This window comes from Malaya genurostris, chromosome 3 (assembly GCF_030247185.1).
Source record: "Malaya genurostris strain Urasoe2022 chromosome 3, Malgen_1.1, whole genome shotgun sequence".
NCBI classification, from domain to species: domain Eukaryota; kingdom Metazoa; phylum Arthropoda; class Insecta; order Diptera; family Culicidae; genus Malaya; species Malaya genurostris.
Genome location: NC_080572.1, coordinates 274,396,026 through 274,422,965, shown reverse-complemented (window position 1 = coordinate 274,422,965; position 26,940 = coordinate 274,396,026). Strand labels below are relative to the sequence as shown.

Sequence of the window (26,940 nt, the reverse complement as noted above, 5' to 3'; positions counted from 1 at the left end):
ATTACGTAACGAGGTACAATTTCTTAGCCAACCAGCGGGACACCATGATGCACTTCCATTGAATTGAACCGCAGCTGTTCTTCCGCCTCGATTGGCATGCATGGCCTAGAGCCTAGTACTTTAAAAATACACACACACAAACCGCCTAATGCTAAATAGGCGTCACATGTCAGTGTTTGGGGGTGATGTTGTTAGCGGGGACCACCCACTCTTTCTCGATCGGTCCATCTACGCGCCACTACCCTCACCTCGATCGTTTATAAATATGAATCATCTCAACACAAAAGCACCGACGGCCGTTCCAACCGGCCGCTAACGTAATTGTTCCGGTAGTGTATTTACCCAGCCAGCAACCATTAATTATGGCATTTGTTTTCATTTTCATTTTCAGGTTCATTGAAAACATCATTCCTGGCCGGAAGTACTTTCAACGTGTCTTGGCATCTCGCGTATCCACACCGGGTAAGTCATGCGGCAGACGGTCTGTGACGGTGCGATCCGATCGCAATGGGGGAGTTTGGCAGGTGCAGAAACTTACATAAAACATTTACTGTGCGATTGTTTACTTGGTTGATTGAAAAGTTTTGTCGGGTCCATTCTGGTACTTGATCCATTGAACTGTAAATTAAAAGTAATATTAGAGTGACGTTTACGAAACATATTTTTTAATAAAAATTTTATCAGTCAACCTCTATGTTACCAGTACTTCTAAACAATCAGTGATGAACCATTTGAGTTCATTTGTGATGCCACGATAAACACCTCTGAGCTATTTCTCATCGGTGAACTTGGATGAAAATTGAAATTTTCTTACACACTTGACGTAACAGCCCGAGTAGAGTGTGAGAACAAAAAGAAAACACAATTTGATGTTCGTATTTTGCGATTAATCAATTTGCTTTTGGTTTGGGTGTTTAAAAAATGTCAAATGATATCAAATAGAGAACAATTTTACTCTCAGTGAAAGCACACTGAAATCTGATGTGGAACTTTTTAGGGATGATAGCCAAACATGTTTTCTGTTTGATGATTTACCAAACAACGAAAACAAACTAGAACACAAAATCGATTTGCTCTAACAAGACCTTACCGAAAACACAGAAAACAGGTATACAGGTATACAGCGAATATTTGCAGAGGTCAGCACGATCGACACTAATTTTAGTGCATTATTCACATCACGACAAAATTTTATTGGATGAGTCATTTACTTCACGCAAACTTTTCGTTTTGCTGTTGGTTAGAATGTCTGGATTATTTTGTTTTATTCCGATTTATTCACGTGTTATTCAAACGACATTGAAATAAAGTTATCTTTTACTCTTAGAGAAATCGCGTGAGAAGTGTTCAAATGGTTGCAGTTGGAATATTTCTAAAACAGGTAGGAGAATTTCGTTCTGGAACGTAGTGGAACGTTTTGAATGCTCGCGGTGAACAGTCGAGTAGGTGGCATGTTTTTAACGTATGGCAAATCAGTAATTTACACAGGATTCTGACAAATTTTGTACGAGCCTGTATATCTGTTATCTGTGCCGAAAACGAGCGCGTCGTTTGCATAAGCCCAAAATAGATTTCAAGTCTCAGGAAGCTTGCAATTAGGCGTTTTAACTATAACAAAAAAAATAAAGGGTTGTATAAAAGACATGACCGAGCACGATTACATTAAAAATGAAATAATTCCAAGGTACCGGTCCGAAAAATCTATCGCCGATAATTCTAAATTGGCCTGCTAGTTACCGGAGAATCGAAATAAACAGCTAACTGGTATTCAATTTACTCAAGTACTATTACTATACCAAAGACAAAAAATAAAGACCTGAATGTGACGAAGTTACTCGTGAGTTACGAAACCTGGTGTCAACAACAACAAACAACTTAGTATGCAGTGACATTTTATTTAATTTTTGTTCTTTTTCAATAGTGGATGATTGTGGTGATTGACTTAGAATTTTCAAAATATACACAAGTGAAGCATATTATATACATAAAACAATTTGATTTCAATTTTACGTTGACTGCATGTGATAAAGCCAATAGCTTATAAAAACAAGTGGGGGTTATTTGGAACAGTTCACGAGCGGCGACGGCATTTTCTGACTGATTGTACGATTTGTTTGCGAGTTTATGCTCAACAATAGACCACATACCCAGAAATGCATCGAATGCATGATTGATGGAGTTCCTTTCCATTAGTTCCATCGTTGATTCTGTTTGTTGGTTAATGGAAGAAGGCAACATCTTTCTTCTCGACACCCAGAAAGGTCTTCTACAATATAATCACTCGAAGGAAATTTGTTATTCCCACATCGGAATACAATTTGAAGTGTTCTAGCAACTTAAGATTTTGACAAGTGCATTGTAAACAAGCGGTGGTGGGAACTCATCAGCGCTGCCAGTTCAACATCATTGATGCCAGTTTAACAGAGGACCGTGATGTGCACCACGAAAACTATATTATACTCAACACACCGCACACATACGAAAGCGATTATCCAGCAAGCGAATGGTTGTAACTTTCAGTTTCTTCATCCACTCACTACTCAAACACCTTCATCGGCCTACGAGGAATCCTCACTCGCAGCCAGGGGTTAACTAACACATGGACAGGCTAGCTATCAGAATTGTAAATCTGAATTGCTACCCGTACGAGCCGGTGTTTCGCAGCGTTCGAGCGTAGCTCCAATCTTGTATAATATTTTCACTTCTGATCTTCCAAATCTGCCCGTTGGTTGTCAGAAATCGCTATTCTGTGACGACACAAGTCTGTTAGTCACAGGTAGAAATCTAAGAGTGATCTGCAGTCGCCTACAAAGAAGTTTAAATATTTTCAGTGATTATCTGTCAAAATGGAAAATTTAACCAAATGCAGCAAAAACGCAAATAATTACCTTTGCTCACAAGCCAAGAGCTTCTTTTCTTGAACCAAACAATAATCAAATTCTCAAATTAAATGGCTTGGAATTGACATGGTCTGATCAAGCTAAATACTTAGGTTTAACGTATGACAAAAAACTCACTTTCAAGGATCACATTGAAGGAATCCAGACAAAGTGTAATAAATATATTAAATGTTTATATCCTCTTTTAAACAGAAATTCTAACCTCTGTCTAAAAAACAAATTGTTAATTTATAAAAAAAAATTCAGAAAAAAATCGATGCAATCTTCAATTGAATCGATTCACTCTCTGTATTAGTTAGTAAGTTAGTATATAAGTTCCTTTTCCCCATTACACAATACAAGTAGGTTTAGAATTTTCCCTACACAAAAATCTCATAATTGCGGAAGCAAATGATGTCCGCATGGTATCAACCAAATCATATGTATAATAGGGCTGAAAAGTCACCACTTGTGTCTGAACACCCAATTTAAATCTTAATAATTTAATTTTAACTCTCATATTCCAATAAATGGTTATTTAAAAAAATAAAAAAAAATAAATAAAAAAAACACATGGACAGAAAAGTTCCGAGTCTAACTCATAGATGGCGCTAGTTTTATTGCAGTCACCGAGTCAGATCGAAATACAGAATAGGAGTGAATATCTGGAAGCATTTACTGTGATGTTAAAATATCAGATGATACCATGTTAGTATAGTACATTTTTATACCAAGAAACAAAAATTAAAATCCTTTAGACTGAAGAAAAAAATAAATAAAAATATTACTTTTTCTGCTTTAAAGTTATTAATTTTGTTTCTGATCAGCTTGAGTCGGAGAATTTGTTTGTTTGTTTGTATTACTGTGCATAGCGACTATTTCGTAGTAACCAGACAGTGCTGTTCCAGAAATTTATGTCTCCAGTCATATCGTTGGCGAAATGAAAACATATAGTAAAGATCAATGGAGAAATTTGGGAACCGAAATCAAATAGAGATTCCAATCTGATATTGTTATCATAATTTGATTTCGATTTGTTCTCGTTTTGATGTTTGACTTTACTCGGGAGGGGAAACAGCGTATTTCAAGGCTAACTTGATGATGTACCCTTGTATGGATCGTCCAAATTTCGGATGAAATTTCTTGAACACGTAGAGTTTTGAATCCATCACTTTAATATATTTTACTACATTGATAGAAATGTACTGTCACACTCGCGCACACTCACACATCCACACAAATACACGGAACCTCCGTCAGCATCAGACGCTCGGAAGACGTAACGCAAATGTAATCACAAGTAGCAGAATGGTGGCAAAACCTACACCCACGACTCTATCGGCTGAGCCAGGTTTCTGAGTTGTAGTGGCCGGTGCTGCCGTCGTTCCGGTTTCGTTCGTACTGGTGATGGACGTTGACACACGATTGTTACAGCCATTGAAGAGGCATACCTCACACTGAGCGGAACCGGCGCACTGCACGTCTCGGGCCTGCGTGGAACACTTTCGAGTCGTTTGTCCATTCGCCTGTACGATCGTGTAGCACTTGTTGTCCTTATGATACATTGGACAAACGCTAGGTGTTCCGGCTTGTGCGTTTTTGCAGCTAGTGTCGTTCTGTGAGGATTCGCACTGATAACAACTCAGCCAATTTCCTGGATACAGCAGCGAGTTGCATTTTCCGGTGGGCGACCCACAAAGATTGCATTGATAGCCTTTAGCGCATTGATCCTTGGACGGTGAATCCAAATCATTGACACAGCCTCGTTCGACCGAACTACCTGGAAGTAACCGGGAAAAGTGATTGATCAGTAACCGAGGAGTACTCAGAGGCTCTGCCAATGCAATTATGAACATTTCTACTAATTCATTTAATACAGTTTGCATCGGAAAATTTGGAGACTCTCACTAATACTACCTTACCGCTCATATCACTTAACCTAGTTTTACAAAATTTTGCTTCAGGTGTCAGTTATTGTTTACAAACAGATTGGTATATTTGAATTTGTTTTTGTTAAGGAAGATTTTTGAAAAAAAAATCCTGGAAGGCAGAATCCAAACCGCATACGTAACCTCGATTAATCAACTTACCTAAAATTAGCCGGGTGTAGCACACTGTATTCAATGGGTCGTTGCACGGTTCAGCATCGTACTTGGAAGCTTTATCAATGCAATCGGGATCGTTTGCACTGGTACACTGAATGCAACTGCTACTGAGAAGGTGTCGGGCAGGTTCGTTACAGCCAGAGGTCGCGCAGGTTTTGCAAACTGCGGAACCTGCTGAACACGAAGCGACTTCCGCCGAACTGAGCGAACTTTTGCAACCCAACCGAACCAGCTGACCACTGTCACCCAATTGAACGAAGCAGCTGTCATCTTGCTGATAGATTGGACAGTACTCGAGCTTGATGGAATCGTGTGAAAAACATGAGTCTCCTTGGCAGCTGTAACAGGCCAGACGTCCGGTCGGATGGATTTCCCGATTGCAACGATTCGTAGTACAGCTACTGCACAGAAGATCCGTACCGGCTTGACACTGTTGCTGTTCTGCCGGGGTCAACGATGTGAAACAACTACGCCGCAGAATGGTCGTACTCTTTGAATAGACCGCAACACAAGTTTGACACTGTTGGATGGTGGAAATTGCTCCGGGATCAGACGTACAGCTGGGGTCGGAATCGGACGAGCAGGATCTGAAAAGATTGAAACGTTGAATTAGATCACGGAATGAAGACGCAATATGGATTTTGAAATGACTTTAAACTTCTTCTGTGCTAAAGCATTAAACGAGAGGTTAAGGGGACGGGTATAGCGTGATGGGTAAGTCGATGCCTATCACGCAGCCCACCTGGGTTCGATTCCCAACCCCGCACATAGGGTCAGAAAGCTTTTCTGGCCCGAAGAGGTGAATGACCTTAAGGTTAAAACCTCTATAATTGAAACAAAAAAAAAAAAAAAAAAACGAGAGGTAATGTCAGAGACGGATCTCGTGTTTTTAACAATGACCGCAGATGGTAAGTTGTATGACCATCCGTCAAAAGAGTAATACCTCCTGCAAGAAATCACATCTTTCATGGTTTATTTGTTTTGCCCGGTTTACCCAAAAGCAGATTCAATGTATTGAATGATTCCGAACGAGCGCCCGATTGATGAACAGAAGTAAATTCGTATAAATTCGTTGTAATATCAGATGATGGATTAAAGATAAACTCAACATAGAGTGGTCTGCGATTTCTCATGTATCATTTGAATAGGACCCCTCGATGAGCTCGGTTCACTGTCAGTTTCAGTCTTTTGAAGTAAAACAATAAGCGTCTGATCGCTACATACGTCGTAACTATGACAATGCTTGTTTATGTTTGAAAAAAATGTCAAGTTACAGTATGAACGATATTGAGCAATTTTGCTGCATATCCAGTGATTCCTTAAATACGACAGTAAAAAGCAATCAGAATTTATTTAGTTTGTCATTGCCTCATCCCACGAAGCATTGAAGTCAATTGAAACAAGAAATCATTATGTGCCGCATGTAAATATGTTTGCTTCCATTCTAACTTGTATTGTTTCCATAGCATTATGCCAGTGCTAGTCGACGCTCATTAAGTGAGGGATAGGGTCTGAATCAGGGGTTCCCAACCTATATTGGGTCATGGACTCCTTTACTAAAATAACTTAGGCCTCAGACCCCCATCAACAAACTCATTTGAAAATTCAATTTCTTGCTTTTTTAATATTGATGTAAAATACTTACCGATTTCTGCGTATGGTCAAATAAACACAACTTTTTTAGCGTAAATATTTCAAATACCAAGCTATATTAAACAATAGGGGCTCGATTTTTAGACCTCGTCGACCCCCATAGTCAGTTTTCGTTTACGTCGACCCCCGCAAAAAGGATATCGACCACTTTGGGAACCCCTGGTCTAAATGATGAAAAAAAACAGACCCCAACGTTTCTGTTGATTTTTTTTTTAATTTTTGGTGGTTGGTCCAAACTACGATTTTTCACGAAAAAACCTCCATTTTGTAGCTGCTCAAAGCAACAACCAACGAAAAGGAAAACGTTGGTGTCTGGTTTTTTACATGTTGAAAGAGTGTGCACAATTTGAAAAAATTTGGAACAGTAGTTTTTGAAGATAGACACGGACTTTCAAAACCTGTTTTGGAGAAAAACGCGTTTAAAGTATTTTGTCTATAAAACCGAAGGAAACAATTTATTACCCGAGGGAGCCCGTAGGGTCTAACATTTTCAAAACATCATATTTTTTACTTTTGTATTTTGTTACAATGAAACATTTCAAGAATGTTTTGTCAACTTTTTAAGTCAATCAAGGCAGGAATCTTGCACCTGTGCGCTGAGCTCTTTCTTCTTCGCAGTATGAGATAAGAAAAGATAATGGCCCATATCTTTGTTTTGTTCCGATAGGGTTGAAAATTTCACATAATATTCTTGAAATGTTTTACTAGAAGAAAATACAAAGAAATGATTTTTCTAAAGTTTTTTCTTTTTGTTTTAATTATAGAGGTTTCAACCTTAAGGTCATTCGCCTCTTCGGCCAGAAAAGCTTTCTGGCCTTATGTGCGGGGTTGGGGATCGAACCCAGGTGGGCTGCGTGGAAGACATCGACTAACCCATCTCGCTATACTCGTCCCCCAATTTTCAAAAGTGTTAGATCCTACCCGCCCCTTAACGAAGGCTCAATCAAATCACATTACGACTGAGCCTACTGGTTTACGACCCAACTGACCCATCAGCTTTCAATGCTTCGTATGAAATATTATAATCTTGAGTTTATCTTTGGTTGGTTACTATACCTTATTATTATTCCCGTATTGTTTTATCTAAGTGAACAATCATTAGTGAAGACTTATGGGTCTAGAATTGTAGAATCTGATTCCTCATTGAAACGTAAACTTCACATAAAATGCTATGTTATTCAAACATTAACAGTTTGATTTAATGCGAAAAGGGAATAGGAAAAATGTCAAAAATGTACGTCATTTTTTATTTCAGAAGAACTACTTGAAAACAATAACTCTATATTTCAATTTGTCTTTTAAAGTCAACATTTTTTTTATCAAACATAAGTTTTGTTCAAGCCAAACTAATAATATTCAGAATAAATTTTGTTTTCATGCCTTCCAGCATAAGTGTTCATAAAAACATCTTGCAAAATCTCTGTACATTGTGGTATTTTTTGTAAAAAGAAGTAGTGAAATGTAAATTATGATTTTTATTAGACTGCTCTCGAAGTGTATTTTTCTATTTTATCACTGTTTTTCAACAGATAAAATTTTAACGGTGGGTTCCGTTGTGGTTGTCGTCTTTTCAAGCTTCTTGGGACTTTGCTACAATAGCAATAGAAAATGGATTTGATGTTTTACCACTCGGTGGCTTTTTTATCTGCAGCCATTTCGTTTTTTGGAGTTTGATTGAATTGTATGCCAAATTGCCAAATTGAGAATAAAAACAAATGTTTTTTTTAAAACGAAGAAATTCTTCGTTAATCTTCGTTAATACACAAAGTCATTCTTCTTTCGTTTAAATGGGAAGCACAAAAAGTGATTCAAAACCTTTTGACCGGTTTGGAGTCAAAATTGAACGATTTTGATATCCTTTTGATGGACTTCTCATTTAGCATAATTGAAACCACGAAATTTCTATTGAAAACCTTTATGATTGATGGTTCATGGTTTCAAAAATCGGATCTAGAAACGGCAATGAAAAACGACGTATTTTTTGCATTCTTAAATTCTATGAGAATATTCCGAGAATGGAAACGAACTGAGCTGCAAGAAGTATTTTTTTTCACTCAACTGCAAGAATTATTTTGAAAACTCAACGCTTACTCTAACGTATGAATAAATGCGAGAGGAATCATGGCCTGAGCAAATTTTACTCAAATTTCAAACCATGAGTTCTGTTCAAAGAGCGTGAAACTTTCTTAGCATGTAGACTTCGTCACAAAAAGCCACTTCGCTTACTTTGTTTTCCCCAAATTTTTCTAGACTGTTTTATTGAAAAGGTCAAACTTTAAAAAAAAACTTTTCAAATAGTTATTGTCGGAAAATGACAAATCTTACAGAAAAGTGTTGTACTAGTGATTTTCACAAAACCTGTCGAATTATTGAAAAAAATACTGAAAAAAATCTTGATCGTTTCAGTTCAACCTTAGTACAATTGGAAGAACAATTTCACGAAAATACAGGTTCAGGTTCGAAAGTTCGAGCCCTATTTCTGAGGTAAACTTTCATTCTTTTTTATCTCATCTAATGTTTTCCGTTGGGAACTGATTGATAATTTAGCGTTTCTCGTTGAAACGATACGAATCTTTAAACGTTGTCAGTCGTGCGGATGAGTGGATTTTACCCAAACATTGTTTCCAGTGGAAGAATTCAAATTTGAGTAACTAAGGAGTTACTCTATATTAGCGTTGTTCCACTTTTTCTACAGATGAGTAGGATCTCACATATTTTGGGGTAACTTTTTCTAAGCGTGTTGGTGTGGTCAGTCTACTTCCAGCCGTCAGAACGTTAGTTTGCTCTATCTTGAAAATTGTGAAAGTCGCAGTAAACTAGAGAATTATGTAAAGAAGAGAAAATAAATTACCACAGTAGGCATTGAAAAGACTGTGAAAGAATCGAACTCAAAATTCAAATGCTGCTTGTGCGCTTCTTTTGCGTTTCATCTGCCTGGTTACAAAAAGAATCCAATATTTTTCAAGATTGATTCTTATGTAAAAACCTTTTTTCATCCACCTAGTGGTGTAATGATGCCTTTTTCATATCAAACAAACTATCATATACACGGAGAACCCTTCGATCATAAAATTGCGATATCGCAGTTTTTGATTTTTGCGATAGTTGTTTTAATTAATTTATTTTTGATTCAACCAATATGGTTTTCGATTTGCATATATTCAAGAAGTTGAAAAATATGTTGTTTTGAATGCTGTCAAATGCCGGAGACAGTTGAAAGCAAAACAATAATTGCAATGCAAAATCAACAACTTTTTTAGTTGAAATCTGTTCGTGTCGCTTCAAAATGTCAATGAAAACAACATCGATGGTTAAAGCGTTTGGTGAAATTGTGTTCATTCGATTTGAGAAATTTATGATAACAAGTGTTTATCTAATAGCGGTGTTGTGACAAAGTTAACCTTGTTTAAGATGATAAAGATTTGGTGACAAATTAGAAAATGTTAATGAATGATCATCTCGTAATCTTTCAGGTATGCGCAGAAATTTTATGCTTCAAATTGGATCATTGATTTACTTCCAGCAGACTGTTTTACCTCCAGCTGTTTGATACCGATGATGATGTTCATGCATTAGCAATAAAACGCTTTTTGACATGAATTTAATGTATGAAAGTAACAGGAGCGAAGGGTTTCAAACACACAGAACACGCTGCGATTGAATGGCGCGTTTGAATTGCCGTCGCAAAATTCCAATTCCCAGCGGTTGATGCACCCAAGCTCATATAAATTGACTAAAATTTTCGCAAATCAATAACATTGTTCGAATTGATTCAACTATTTGCAATATCTAAAACAAATAAAACCGATTTATTTTTCAACTAACAGAATTTTGTTTCAATAACAACATAAGTTATTTCAACTAAAATATTTGTTGAAATTGAAAGGTATGTGTCCTCACTAATTGACAGCATTTTTTTTCAAACAGTTTAATTAGTTGTTTCAACCATCGTTTCTGCTAATCGAAAAACAAAAATGACAGTTTAGTTAAAACTACAATCGATTAGTTGTACCAAATTTTAACCAATCGAATTCAGAAAATCAACTAATATTCTGGTTGAAATGGGATCGCGGATGGTTCCGTGTATAATACAGCGGTATTCTTCAAAATAGAACTCTTCGATTCTTGAAAGATTAACCGGAATCGGTTTAGTTGACCGTTTACTGATAATGACTACCAATTGGAGTAGTTTTTAGGCTGATTTAGAATTTTTTTTACCGTTTTCTGTTTCACCCGCATGAAGGCATAAAATTTTTAGCACACTTTACCCTATAATTCCGGAACCAGATCTCGGATCCGGATGAAATTCTGGAATTCCGTACAAGACCACAGGACCTTCCATTAACTTCTGAATTTGTGAAAATTGGTCAAACCATCACTGAGAAAAGTAAGTGAGATCCATTTGAAAAAATATGACCACTATTTCCTGTGCCTCCGGATTCGGAAACTGAGAACCAGGATAGCCGAAATCAGTTTGTTTGGCCGTCTATTGATAATTACTATCGAATGGAGTAGTTTTAGGATTAGTTTAGAATTTTATTTTTCGTTTTTTGTTTCACATCTCTAAGTGATGGTATAAAAATTTTTACAAACTTTACCTTACAATTCCGGAACCGGAAGTCGGAAACAAATGAAATTCGAAAGTTTTGTGAAGTACTACGAGACCGTGCATTTGAATCTAAGTTTGTGAAAACCGGTCACACCATCTCTGAGAAAAAATAGTACACATATTTTGATATTTTGCAGCTATGGGGTAAAACTCCGAAAATGGAAGTCAAATCCAAACAAAACTCAAGAATTTTGAATAGGACCACAAGACCTTTCATTTGAATCCAAGTTTGTGGAAATCCGTCCAACCATCTCCGAGAAAAGTTAGTGCAAAAAACGTTACATACACACATACGCACATACACATACACACAGACATTTTGCGTACTCGATGAACTGAGTCGAAGTGTATATGACACTCGGCCTCCCGGGCCTCGGTTCAAAAGTCGGTTTTCACAGTGATTGCATAACCTTTCTATATGAGAAAGGCAAAAAAATAGAAATCGAATAAAAATGTTAGATTTAAAACAAAGTTGGTGGAAAAGCAGAAAAAGCGAATTTATTTTATGCAGAATAGTGGGCTTTGAACATTTTATCATTGATTTTGCCTTTCTCATATTGAAAGGCTATGCAATCGCTGTGAACATCGACTTTAAAACCGAGGCCCTGAGGGTCGAGCGTCAAATACCATCCGACTCAGTTGAAAAAGATTACAAAATGTTAGTGTGTGCGTGTATGTGTGTGTGTGTGTGTGTGTGTGTGTGTGTGTGTGTGTGTGTGTGTGTGTGTGTGTGTGTGTGTGTGTGTGTGTGTGTGTGTGTGTGTGTGTGTGTGTGTGTGTGTGTGTGTGTGTGTGTGTGTGTAAGTGACCAATAATGTCACTCGATTTCTCAGAGTTGGCTGAACCGATTTTCTCAAACTCAAATTCAAATTAAAGGTCTTATGGTCCCATAGACAGCTATTAAATTTTACCCCGATCCGACTTCCGGTTCCAGATTTACAGGGTGATATGCACAAAAAAAAGGAAAAAAAAGTCACACACGTTTCTCAGAGAAGGCTGAACCGATTTTCACTAACTTAGATTCAAATGATTTAATTCATTTTTATAAAACTTCCGGCCAAATTCATCTAGTTGGCAGATCTTGTTAGTGAATATATAAAACTACTCTATAACTCTCATTGTCTTAAAATATACTGAACAATTTCATCCAGATCCAACTTCCGGTTCCGAAATTATAGGGCGATGAGTGCCAGAACATTCAAATCGTCATTCAAAATGACGATGTAAAACTTGTACGCGTCGGTACGTGCTGGTACTAAAGAAGAAGAAAACACTATCGGCTTTGATCCGTTCGCAGCGCGCTTTGTTCAATTGATTTTCAAGATCCCCTTCTCCTAGTCCCTATCTTGTTTGACGATGAATAAGAAAATGTTGTCATGAATATCTAAGCTTGTCGTGACCACCTCTGAATAGTAAAACAGTACCTGTGCCAAGTTTGGCGATAATTTACTGAGTTGTTATGGAACTTTGCCTCCCCCCACACTCTCCCCACCTTAAAATATCCAACCTAGTTAGGTGTGGTGAGTTTGAGTTTTTTTTTGATTTACGTTCGATTATATTAACAATTTGAACTTTGCTCCTCCCTTGGATGAGACCCTTACTTTATCCACCCGCTCCCACTCTCTTCTTAAAAATGCTCTGAGGATCATCTGAAGCGCAAATAATATCCGTACTCAGCAAGAAGTATCGTTTTATGGAAAATTCTATAAACTTCACATTAAACTTCCTTTTTTAGAGGCACTCACTATATCCACCCCCCCCATAAATATCCTTAAAACCATATTTGATTTTTTCAATATGTATGTATGATTTTAAAAAGTATCAATTCTCTTTAAATAAGATAAATTTCGACATGGCCTCCTCAAATTAAGAACGCTTGCTACATACTCTCTCCCCTGAGAATGTCCTAATGATCATTTCTGAAGAGCACGAAGTACCTATGCCAAGTTTGATTGCAATACGTTCAGTAGTTTTAAAGTTATGCCGTTAAAAACATTACACCCCCCTTTTTAAAGGTACATCCAACCCCCACATAATCATACCTACGGAATGCAAAATGTTTCTATGGTTTTCAAAAAGTATCGATTCACGTCAAAATAGACGCATTTTTTCATGACCCCCCTGTTAAGGACACTTGCTACGCTCTCTCTCCCACAAAAATACCCTTATGACCATCTCTTAAGACCAATAAGTATCTGTACCAAGTTTGATAGCAATCCGTTAATTAGTTCCGGAGTTATTACATTACAAATATTACACCCCCCCCCCCTTTTTTTTAAAGGCACTTGCTACATACATCCCCCAAATATAATTATATCTAATATATGCAAACTGTTTCTATGGTCTAAAAAAAGTATCGATTCTCGTCAAATTAGACAAGTTTTTACATGACCCCCCTGTTAAGGACACTTACTACGCTCCCTCCCCCATTAAAATACCCTTATGACCTTCTCAGAAGAGCAAGTGCCAAGTTTGGTGGCAATCCGTTCAATAGTTTCGGAATTGTGCGGTTTCAAACAGTACACCCCCCTTTTAAAGCCACTTGCTACACCCACCCCCCGTTAAGTCATATCTAATGTATGCAAAATGTTCTATGGTCTTCAAAACGTATCGATTCTCGTCAAGTTATATGAATTTTTTATCGACGTGCTCCTGTTAATTACACTTGCTACGCTCCCTCCCCTATAATAATACTCCTTAAACCATCTCTGAAATTCAGGAAGTGCCTGTGCCAAGTTTGGTGGCAATCCGTTCAGTAGTGTCGAAGTTATGGCGTTACAAACATACAAACTTACATCCATTTTTATATATATAGATTGAACAAAAAATTCTGGACAGAATCTTCTAGTGATATTTTTAAAAATATAAGTAATATGAGAAAGGTATCATTACACCACTAGGTGTATTGAAAAAGGTTTTTCGTGTTTTAACTGCTCTTATGTAAAAAAGCACAAGCCTTGCTGTATTGACCTTAAAAGGTGTCAGCAGTTTGTTTGGCATAACCTTAAATTAATTTTGCACATAAATATTGCGAATCGTTCTGCATTATTTCGGGATTTGATGTATGGATTTTTGAAATGTTGAAACTTGTGTTCGTACAACAGTGTTAGTTCAAGTCGGGTATACTTACAAACACTCGATATAGTCAAACGTCTTATCCTGGGCATTGCAGTTGTCGCTCGTGCAGAAGTGACACTTGTTGCTGTTTGTCTGACAGAAGGCCACCTCCTCCTCACTCATGGACGATTTGCACTTTTTACTTCGAACAGCTGAAAATGCAATCAAAAAAAAAAAGAACAGGAGAAATGGATGATTCCTACCTCGTGGTTGGATCGAGTTTATTTTTTCTACTCAACTGTTTTGCATCATCTGGACACAGCTATCGTTCGGATCCGGACAGTATTGATCGGCTGTAGAGCCGACCATACATTTTCTGCGTCCCGTGGGAAACACAACTTTGTTGCACGGACTTCCATTCTGGATAGCACACATTTGACAGTTGTCCGCCGATTTGCATTCCATGGCATCCACCGACGAACCGAGGCAGCCTCGTTCCGTGACGCTTCCTATCTGTTGGGAAGATCAGAACACAGTTATACAGTTTGCTAGAACTGGTTTTAAAGTTTGCCTCAAACCGCATGTGTGATGAATTCTAATCGGCTTAGCATTAGCACTTACGATTCTCGTGTAGCACTGGCCTTCGGCTGTGACTTCGGTGATCGGTGCCGCACAGCGTATCGGATTATTTGGATTGGCCACACATATGTCACTTACTGTCGATGAACAGTACTCGCAGTTGTGATCCTTGCGTCCAAGCAGATTACAAGCATTAGTCGTGCAAAGATCACAGCTGACATCGTCGGCATCTTCGCAGGCAGCCTTCTGCTGAATGGTGAGGGCTGACTTGCAACCACGGCGCACGGGATTGTCTATTGCAAAAGGAGAATATTTATCGATTGATTGATCGGTAACCTCAAAGGAAACGTACATCCGTCGAATATGGTGAAACATGAATCGTCAACGTTGTGGCAGGTTTCGAGTTCCAACGTCGACCGTAGACAGTTGGTTCCTTCGCAGGTGTAGCACTTGGGGTTTGCTTGGATATCGATCGTACACTCGTTGCATCCATTATTACCGCAGTAGAAACATTTGGCTGGATTCGCCTGGCAGTACGATTTTTCCGTATCCGACAGAGAACTCTCACAGTTTTTCGATATGGTGCCTGATTGAAATGATACAAATTTTAGTTCTGAATCGAATGAGCTTGGAGGTTTGAACTTCAATAAATTTACCATCACCATTCTTTATCATAGCGCAGTTGTCACCGGGCAGAGCACAATAATTTTTGAAAGTTGCAGTAGCACATGCTGTTCCACTGCATTTGATGCATTTTTGTCGACCAGCAGGATATTCGCCACCGTTGCAACCTGATCCGAAACAAGTTGCACATTGATATCGGTCGCAACCGTCGATATCGTTTTGCGATTGGATGCAGCCCCGCTCGGTGACAGTGCCGATCTAGTGGATGAAATGAAAAAAATATATATTTCAAATTTTATTTCTTTTGATTTTAGTATAAAAACGTATAAAATCTACTATACTACTTCCATTCTCAAATATACCCGGGACGATCTGCGTATGTCCTGAGACTATGGAAGTCGGAACCAGTATATTCGAAGTGACCCACAAACTCTATTAGTTTTTAGTCAAGTTGAAAAGATTTCCCATGATTTTGGTCTCGTACTTTGAACGACACACAGTGATGGGTGATAGAAACTCAGAAAAATCCACCTAGTGCTGTAATGTTGCCTTTCTCATATTACTCAACTGTTTAACAACAGAAAAGTTTGTTCGAACGTAACCTAGCAGAATCTACGAATCGAAACACCCTACAGCTCAGGAATCGATAGTATTATCCCCAACGAATCCATGATGAGACCTTTTTCTTGGAATTTATTAGTTTGTGGAAATCGATTTGGCCATCTAGAAGGAAAGCATTTTTTGACCACTTTTTCCAATACTTCGGAAATCCAATTTCGAGGACAGGCATAGCCGAAGTTGGTTCGTATGACCAGCAATAAATATGACTCACAAATTGGAACAGTTTTTATCGTAGTTAAAGAGAATTTTTTCCCCTTCACCCTCTTTAAGGCTTACCCTGAGTTTCATGTTGGAATATTTCAACACTATTTTCGGTGCTTCCGGAATCGTAAATAGCCGGAATTAATTTGATATTCCGTCTACTAACAACGACCAGGGCCGGTGAAAGAGTTGGGTACGGTGGGTAGTACTACCCACCCGAAATTTCCAATGGTGGGTAAATAACCACCTGAAATTTCGAGCAAAAAACAATGGTAATGTAAATATTATTTATAACAATAAGAATATTTTTTAAACAAACCTGAAATAGTTATAAAACCATGTACAAAATAAATGTATTTTATTTCATGTAATTTATAATAGCAAATCGCTTGATAAAAACAGTGTTTAGATTAACTAATGAATAACAACATACTAATATGATATTCGAAATGTATTAGATTTAAAGTACTATGTATTGTGGATGCCACGGCGAAGGAAAACTTATGTATATTGCCTATGAAATAAACGTATTTATGGAAAAAATAAGAATATTTTTAATTTAACTCGTACAAAAAAATAAAATCAAAATTATAGAATGCTAGTACTCAGCTAGTAGACTAATGATGTGAAGATATACAACAGCAAGGTGAGATGCGACGTTAGAACTCTTCTGTGTACGAGAATGCAGTCGCAAGTAAGAAGTAACCTTTACCTTTCTCCTTTATCGGCACTTATATACCAGAGACTCGTGTGATTTGCATCGATGAAATGCTGAAGCTTGACTCCTCTGGTAGAAGATGAAGATTAAGTTACTAAAAGATTTCCGCTTGCTTATATATAATCAAGTCTTTGTTTTCTATACCGGGGTGAAAATTCTAAATACAGAAAATAAAGCCGTACAAACAGTGGTCAGGTTTTGAACATCCACATCTCCATGACCATGGCCTCAAAATAGGCTTCAGTTGCAGCGATGACTCTCTCATTTAAACCAAAGATTTTTCCTTGGAATATCGTTTTGAGATCAGCAACGAACAAGTAGTCGCTAGGAGATAGGTTATTGAGAATATGGTGGGTGATCGGAGCCCAATTCGTTCGATTGTTTGTTAGCCATTGTTTTCATTGACTTGTGGCATGGTGCATTGCCTTGGTTAAAGGTGTTATTTCTTCTTTCCCTTTTTTAGATTTCACGCTACAAATGCATCAATAACTCAATGTAATAATCACTTTTGATGGTACTTTCCTTTCCGAATAGTCGATGTTAATTATACCTCGAGTTTCACGTCAAGGCAAGGAATCAGAATACCGCAAATCTTTGTTTTGTTTTTGATGATTTCGAGTGCGGTTAACACTTCTCAAACCATTGCTTGGCATGTGCTGTTTTTTTGTTTAAAAAGTAATGTTTTATCAATACACGGAATTCGTTATTTCCATTTTTTCATAAAAGAATATGCGACGTCACTTATATGTCGGTAGGTTTAGTGATTGTGGTGCGATTGATTGGAAAATTTGACACATGTCGTCTGAAAGTTGGTATTTTCAAAACCCGAGGTTAGTTTGACATTACGAACGTCATCTCTGGATCAGTCTCGGGAATGTTGAATGATTTGTTCTGTACACCAGTGGCTGGACTGTTTATGGATTTGTTTTGTACGCCGTTCGATTCGCATGAGACACGTTATGATCGAGAATCGGCTATTTATTAGTATATATTTATTTATTTATTTATTTTTTTATTTATTTATTTATTTATTTATTTATTTATTTATTTATTTATTTATTTATTTATTTATTTATTTATTTATTTATTCATTTATTTATTTATTTATTTATTTATTATCATCGGACATTACAGTCTAAAAGACATGAGTGGCGAAAAGCCCGTTTGAGTGTATCAAAACATTTCAACGGGCACCACTACTACTACTTCCGGTTCCTGAACTACAGAGTAAACAGGATTTGTAGAGTTTGTTAGATTAAGTCCAAACAAACTTTCCTTTTTCTATTCAATGAACAGTTGTTTTTGCGAATTCCACAGTAATATTTTTAATGTTATGAGTAATATGAGAAAGGCATCATTACACCACTAGGTGGATTAGGGCGTGTTTTATAGAACCATAAGGCCTTTGATTTGAACCTAAGTTTGTGAAAAGCGGTCAAGTAAGTAATCAGCTTCAGTGTGTGCATCGTTAGTAAGGGCGTGTTGTGTTTTCTTCTTCCGTGCCAGCACGTATCGGTGCGTACCGGCTTTGTATCATCATTTTTTATGACGGTTTGAAAGCTTGGACACTCATCGCCCTGTAATTGCGAAAATTAAGTGACATTGTTTATCACACACACACATACATTTGCTAAATTCACCGATCTGGCATTTGCTAAATTCGCCGATCTGAATCAAATGGTACATGTCACTCGGGCTTGTGGGCCTCGGTAAACAAATCGGTTTTAGCAGTGATTGCATAGAAATTGCACAATTGCTTTACATCTTATTTGACAGGTCGTTTGCTCGATTGGAACAAAGCTGTCATTCCAAACGAACAGCTGTCGTCACTCTGGTTGTAGGCGCTCTAGGTAGAACTTAATCGTGAATATCTCGAGTTGTAGTAAACACATAATTGTTTCTCCATTCCAACAGGAACATTCTCAGCAATGTATGATTGAATATTCCACAGTGTGAGATTACTGTCGCTTTTTGGTTCAGAATGAACACGTTTTGCGTGTTCGGAACCGATGCTTTGCCACCACTGCTGTCCACTCAATTGAACCTCAGTAGTCGGTGAGTGCGAAAGTGTCGATTTTTTCGTCAAAACAAAAATTTTCTAGCTCCAGAATTTTTTGGGTTGTAAAATATATGTCCAGGAACAAATCATATTCGGTGAGTGTTTTCAGCTAATTAGGATGCGTAGAGTCGTCTAAGAAGAATTTTTTTTTCACTAAAAATTTTTAATCAGAACATTTCGCGTACAAGCTTTACGTGGCCGATTGGCTTACATTTCGTTTTTTTTTGCTATTGGATCTCGTTGTCACCCTTTTTCTAGGGGGAGATGAGCTTCCATTTCCATCTAACGAGGATCGAGGGTCACTTTGTCCGTGGCTTATCTCATCATCCATTGCTTCATCGTCGGTGTTGTGCGTGATTTCCGTTTTCTTTTCGTTTCCCTTGTGGATCGTAGTCTTGGGCTCGTTGAGAGTTGCTGTAGATGCGCCTTGTTGTACATTGGTTGCAGTTGCTGGTTGGTTGGTGGGTAAGTTGTTAACTGCAGCTGATGTACTTTGATCTATTCGTTGAAGAGGATGCTTCATTGTTGTTGGTGGCTGTCACAGGTGTACTGGGGTTGCTTGGAGTTGGTGTGAAGGAAGCACCGTTGTCCTTTGATGTAGTGATCTCCTTGTCCAGTTTATCACATGGCTTACCGTAGTGAACAATATTGGCATGTGGCCATCTGATTGTCATAGGTAACAGGTGATTTGCACAGGATTCTTGTATCCTGACCGAAAGTCACATAAGAAGGTATAGGCCTTTTTAAGCGCATGCGTAACAAACGTACGCTATTTAGAATACTGGGGAAAAGTTCTTTCACTTTCCTTTATCGATAGAGAGAATCTCTCCGTATTGGGACATAGTTTTGCGAATATATGAATCGGTGACGCTTAACGGAAGATCATGCACACGCACTTCTATAGCACTATCTTCCATATATACTGGAATGGTGTACTTAATGTTTTCGTGCTCCACATAGTGCACATTGTTATTGTCTTTTGCGATTTGAATTTCATCCAACTCTTTATAAAACTGGATGTAAACAACATTATTTGTCTTATTGCATTGAAGTAAATGCACACGTTTAATGTCAAGATGCATTTGGTTCTTAAGTTTGCTTCAACTTCTCGTATCAAAGGTCGAATTTTGCACTGCCTAAAGTCAACAATAATTGTGCTCTTTCGTAGTGGCGGTAGCTTTTGTTCGTTTGGTTCACTCATTACGAGATCGTTCTACTGTTCATTCACTACACAATACTGTACTTGGTTTCTTCCGTCCCGAATGTAAGCGGTTTTGTTTTATCGACTGACTTGGATGAGATGCGAAAGCGAACTGATAAGGTAATTTAGGTAATCAATTGATATTTCCAAAAGAAAATACAAACAGAAAAATTCCAATTTTTCCTGAAATCAAAAAAAAAGTTTATTTTTCGAAATTCTCAGTTACTCCACCGCACGATTTTTCTTTCTTCATACAACAAAAAACGTCAAATTACAAGCGAACTAATGAATGTTTAAAAAGTTTCCCAAAAAAAACTTAACGATTTTTGAAAAACGATGTTTTGATAGAAATAAATGAAGCAATGAAATACTATTATTTAAGCTATGCTCAATGAAAAAGGCCATAGAAAGCTACTTTCTAAAGGCAGTCATTTCCAAGATTTATGAGAAACAAAATCGAGTAAATGGATATTTCATGAGAATACACCTTTTCTATAAATTAGTCAGGATTCTCCATCTGACATCAAGACGATGCGAGAGTTGTTTTCGAGGTATTTTGAAAACAAAATCGATGAAAAATCACTGGTTCATAAAAATCACTTGTTCAAAAAGATGTTGGCCCATATTACCGGTGTCACTACACGGTGGATATCAAGTGAAGTGAATGTACGTCCTTATTACGGAAGTCGCTTCAGAGACAAAAGTAATTACTTGGATGAACTTGATGTCATTATGAACAACACGCCACCAAAATTTTGTTGAAAAATTTTGTTTTTTCCACCACAGTGATCATTTCACTATGCGTGATACGTGTAATATGTGAAATTAAGTGAAGTGACATGTAAGTGAAGTGAATGTGAAAGTGGAAGTGAGAACGGTAATAAGGGCCATTGAAAAAAAACCTACTTTTAGGTAACCGGTTCAGGTATCAAAAATTAGGTTACCGCAGTCTTTTTGTTTTTCTCTGGTATAAAAGTTAACCTATGGTACAAAAGATTATCTGCACTAAAGTAAAAAAGCGCATTTTTGAAATACAAAATTTCAGTGTGAAAACTACTATAAAAAACTATAGCATTCAATATGATTTAATGATGAGAAAATATCATTGTTGTAGACCTTTTCGTGATAACGGAAAACCTTGACCGTCTAAGCGTCGTAAAGTAACAGATCAGGAATCAGAACAAATTGGCTCAAATTGGACGTTCCCCTTGATATTTGGAGATTTGTGCCTTACCATCAATTTGTTTTTAGCATCATTTTCCCGATATATAAGAGGGAAGGATTGAAAGGAAATGGTAAGGTTTGGGCTAGGAGGATGGGAAAAATTGACGACACAAAAACACAAAAAAGCAGAAGTAAATTCTGCATCCCTAAGGGATGCTGAACAATGGTGGAAGCGACACCATTCTGCACTCCCGAAAGAATGCAGAACGATTCGCAGTATGTACGAGCAGAAGTAAATTCGGTACCCCATAAAGGATGCCAAACAATCTGCTAAACCCTATTTAAGGTTGAATACAGAAAGGATTCATTAACTCCAGGAAGAACGATAAACCCTTCTGACTATAGCTCCTTACCACATTGGGTGAAAAACGAGAGAATATCCTTTAATTTTAGCTCCGCATACACAGACTCAACCATGTATGGAGAGCCAAAAACCCGGATACGTAGTTGCGTCAATGCGGGACAGTTACATATCAGATGATATGAAGTACCATAATCGCATTCACACAAATCGCACGAATAATACTCAGCACGTTGAATAGTAGCCATGTGATAATTGAGTTTTCAATGTCCAGTCAGAGCTTTGACCAGAATACTGAAATGGTGCTTGGAAAAATGCAGTAGACACTTTGACATTTTCAGATTTAAATCTGGTAGAAATGCTTTTGTCTGAGCGCAAGTTTGCAAGCTGCGCCAGTAGTTGGCATGTTTGGATGCAGCCCAAGAACGAATCTTGTGCTTTATCCAACTAGTTGAAAGTGGTAAAGCTGGTTCAGGACCAACGAAATCATTCGTTGCACCAGCTCTAGCCAACTCATCAGCCCATTCATTTCCAGTAATACCAGAATGGCCGGGTACCCATAAGAAGTAAACAGCATTTGAAATGCTAAGGTCTTCAATTTGAGTTCGACATGCGATCACTAGATTCGACCGTGAGTCATTCGAACTGAGTGCTTTTAAGGCTGCCTGACTGTCGGAACAAAAATAAATTCGTTTACCACAGATCCTCTGCTTAAATTTCACAGTACAGTACAGTATCTACCAAGTGAATGAGACTGCTCCAGCCTCATTTCACGACAGTAGACACCAGCACCAGCACGACCATTCAACAGAGAACCGTCCGTATAACAAACTATGTGTTCATCAAGTTGTCGTTCCAGACAACCAGACAACCATTCCTCACGAAGAGGATAGCTCACATTGAATGTTTTGAAAGGAAAACTGCATGTGAGAGTTAGGTCACTAGGAGCGAGTAAATACTCATCCCACGTAACCATTTGAAACCACAAGCGAGTGTGGCTGGTAGCATAATCTAATGGGTTACTGTTCCAAAGCCCTGTAACCTTAAGACGGTATGCACAAGATAATGCTTCTTGTTTTAGGAACACATGTAGTGGTTTAATGCACAGTAGCGCCTCTAGAGCAGCAGTAGGAGTTGTCGTGAATGCTCCTTTCATCGCCATTAGGACCATCCTTTGGAGATGATTTAGCTTTGACTGAACTGTCGCGACTTCTCCTTTCTCCCAAGACAAGACAACCATATGCAAAAATTGGTCTAACAATAGTTGTGTAAATCCAATGAATACATCTGGGTTTGAGTCCCCATGATTTTCCAAAAGCTCGTCTGCATTTTCCGGAAGCCATGCAAGCTCTTTTAATCCTGAAGTCAATGTGAGCAGATCAATTCAGTTTTGAATCAAGAATAACTCCGACGTATTTAACTTGATCAATCACAGTGACCTCTGAACCGAAGAACTGTAACAGATGAGCTCCTGTGGTTATCCTACGATGAGTGAAAAACACTATTGATGTTTTGCCCGGATTTACAAATAATCCAACCTGACAACACCATTGCTCAACAGATCGCAGGGCTTGTTGCATTAAATTAAAGAAAGTGTTAATGCTTATACCGGTCAGCAATATAACAACAAACTATTCCTTAACAAACCATCAGCGACTAGGTTCCATAAAAGTGGGGATAGTACACCACCTTGAGGACACCCACAGACACTCAGCTTTCTAATCTCTGCTTGCCGAAGCGATGAACAAAGAAGTCGATTGCTAAGCATTGCGTGTATCCAATTTGAAGGTATGCCATGACCACGGGCTGCTTCCAGAATTGAATTGAGAGACACGTTATCAAAGGCACCTTCAATATCTAGGAAAACTCCCAAGCAAGATTGCTTTTGTGAGAAAGCTTTTTCAATGTTGTACACAACATCATGTAACAGGGTTGTAGTGGACTTTCCACGCTGGTAAGCATGTTGCATTCCATGTAGCGGATGCACGCCCAAACTAACATTCCTGATATAGTGATCGACTATGCGTTCCACTGTTTTAAGAAGAAATGAGCTAAGACTGATAGGCCTAAAACTCTTCTCTTCCTCATAAGTGTCGCGACCGCCTTTGGGAATAAATTTGACAATTATTTCCTGCCAGGCTCTAGGAATATATCCAGTCGCAAGACTAAAAGTAAGTATTTTCTTCAAAACATGTTTGAAATGTTCATACCCTTTCTGCAGTAACACTGGGAAAACTCCATCCTTTCCAGGAGACTTGTACGGAGCAAAAATCTCAACTGCCCATTTGACCGATTCAATCGTCACAACGCTTCGAGCAAGGGCCCAAGAATCGTAACTACCTGAAAAAGTCTCGGGAAGAGCTGTCGATGATGGCTCCATACATCCTGGAAAGTGAGTGTTAAAAAGATAGTGAAGTACATCACCTTCATCAGACAAGTGTTCACCATCTGAAGTTCTTAAGAAACTGACATTAAAGTCCTTAGACTTCGAAAGTAACTTATTTAATCTACTAGCCTCGTTGAGATTAAAGACATTTGTGCAAAGGTAACAGATACTATGGTTGTGAATACTACAATGCATACTAGCGACTTGTGTCGATTCTACAGGGTCCGGCACTCGAACTGTAACCAACTTCAGACCTTCGAGCCTGGCGTCAAGGTAAATGCGACATATTATCGGGAAAGTATTTTGGAGGTTGCTTTGAAGCCGTGGGCAGACAAACATTTCGGTGGCAGACCATGGACGTTTTAGCAGGACTCGGCACCGTCTCACAAAGCTCGAGTGAACCAAGAATGGCTGAAAAACAACGTTCCGAACTTCATCACGTCCACACAATGGCTCTCGAATTCACCAGATGCGAATCCAATGGATTAGGCCATTTTGGAGAGCAAAGTCCGAACTAAAAGATACACCAGTCTCGAGGCGCTGAAAAAAGTTATTGTCCGCGAGTGGGCCAAAATACCTGCAAGTCACATTCGGGCAGCTTGCGATTCGTTTTTTGACCGTCTCAAGGCCATAGTCAAGGCAAAAGGTGGTCATATCGAGCAAAAGTGAATTGATTCTGAATTTTGTATTATTTTTACACATTTTGTACTTTGAATTAAGTAAAAGTAATTTTCCAAACTGAATTTATGGCCTTTTTAATTGGTTACACTTCGAGTGCCGGACCCTGTATTCATATCGGTCTGTGTATGTTGAAAGTGCACAGCAACTGGCTCCCGATGACAACGAGATGCCAGATTAATCGACAGCTTCGCCAGCAACATCGGGAAGTAATGTAGAAGAAATACCGCTAGCTACATCGAGATATGATTTAGAAGAAATACCATCAGCGGCTTCACTCGTTTCAGCATCCTCCCATTCTATCGACGTAGTGGGAAATTTGATGAATCAAAATGTTGAGGTGTTCAATAAAGGTATTTCTGGAATTAATGTATCTCCTATAGCAGTGCTTGTTTCGAGATGATACTTTCAGCAAGAGCTGTCAAATCGATAGAAAAATTATTATTTACTTCACCTATTCAGCGATTTCTTATAAAAATCATAGTAGAAGTTGAAGAAAAAGTTTTTACTCTGAGGTGGTAATGTTCATCCTAATTTATTAAACGTTTATTCTGAATGAAGTACTACACTTGGTTCAACACCATTTTTCAAATGCCCGGAAATAACAAATAAAGTATCCAAATTACACGGTACTCGATCACTATAATCAGTACTCGAGAAATCAACACTATACTGGTTTCTGTTTACCCAATTTCACATATTTCTGAAGATTTTTCGTGTTTATCCGTAGTTCAAACTAGAACGAGTGGTAGTAATCACTTTGAAATCGATTTTCTTGTACTCCGATATTACTCTTGTTTGCTGATATTTATTTTTACTATTGGAAAAATGAAAAAATGGTTGCAAATCACTATTTCCGATATGCAAATTATCGAAAGAACACTCCTTTTTTTGGTTCCATTTTTCATTGACATTCGCTACCGGTAATTCAGTTTCGCGGAAATGTGTCAATAACTTTTGTCGAGAAAAGCATTCTAAAATCGTTGAAAGGCATCAAGAAACAACTATTCGATCATTCGCCACTAAATGAATCTGAAGAAGTGCAGACAGCAGCATTAGACGAAATCATATATAAATTAAAGGTGAAATTTATCGAACCAGGCACGATTGAAACTTTTAGTTTGGTTATAATATTAGAAGTCAAAATTAATTTCAAAATTAATAACGTTAAAATCCTGTACCTTTCATTATGCGAAAGGCAAAATGAATTCATTAATTTTTAAGCGAAAGTGTAATCCACGGTTCATCATTGACAAAGTTCTGAACAAAAGACTCTGAACTCGAGTAATCGTTACCAAATATTTGTTTCGATATAGTGCGTAAATACGTATAATTAAACACGTAAAATCATATCACCGGAAATTCTTATTTTTTAACCACTCACCACTCTTGTATAGCACTGCACTTGAGACACATCCGTACTGGGGGCGCCACATCGCTCGGCTTGCATACTAGCCGAAGGATTAAAGCAGTTTTCATCGTTTGCAGATGAACACTTGATACACGTGTGAGTCGCTCTGCTGTATTGATTGCATCTGTCACCGGAGCAGAGTTCACAATCTGCAGATGCGCTACATGAACTCTGATCTGTGGGTGTCATTGCAGACATACATCCTCTCTGAACGATTTTATCTGAGGAGAAAAATATAAACGTTTTCCACGATAAATCGCACAAGTCTTTTGAAAACCGTTTTTCGATGCTTCTTACATCCACTATATTTCGTGTAACACTGATCATTCGATGCTGTGGTACTGCACTGGATTACGTTTGCTATTGTGGCACCATCTATACACTGATTGTCGACACAATTGTAGCAGTAAAGAGCTTGCACTGTGTTAAGACAGCAGATGCCTGCTGAGATCACTAGTAAAAAACCGTTACGAATCATTGCGAACCCGTTCGTATCACAGATTTTCACGTATCACCAACGTTACTGACGCAGGCTACTGCGATTCAGCCTCTTTTATATGTTTGCAGCAGTTCCAGTAGAGGCCACTTCAAAAACCATACCACAACCATTATCAATTGCAACGAATTTGTTTAA

The 26,940-nt window shown here is 38.1% G+C and overlaps 2 protein-coding genes across 5 annotated transcripts in view; one reads left to right on the top strand and one right to left on the bottom strand.

Annotated features, from left to right (window-relative positions):
* LOC131439395 (uncharacterized) overlaps positions 1–26,940 on the top strand; it is a 106,568-nt gene that overhangs the window by 62,024 nt on the left and 17,604 nt on the right. For all 4 annotated transcript variants that reach the window (XR_009231114.1, XM_058610341.1, XM_058610342.1 and 1 more), the window contains exon 3: positions 392–462. Coding sequence is in view for 3 of the 4 variants with exons in the window: in XM_058610341.1 (XP_058466324.1) it covers positions 392–462 (71 nt within the window). In the remaining variant the exon portion in view is untranslated. The remainder of the gene's footprint in view (positions 1–391; positions 463–26,940) is intronic.
* On the bottom strand, positions 4,037–26,844 carry LOC131439396 (major surface-labeled trophozoite antigen 417-like). The gene is made up of 9 exons (XM_058610345.1): positions 26,604–26,844; positions 26,280–26,527; positions 15,539–15,764; positions 15,235–15,468; positions 14,925–15,175; positions 14,603–14,816; positions 14,377–14,515; positions 4,970–5,571; positions 4,037–4,659 (listed from the first exon to the last, which is right to left on the bottom strand). Exons 1-9 carry the CDS (start codon positions 26,782–26,784, stop codon positions 4,142–4,144), a joined length of 2,613 nt encoding a protein of 870 aa, XP_058466328.1. The 5' UTR covers positions 26,785–26,844; the 3' UTR covers positions 4,037–4,141.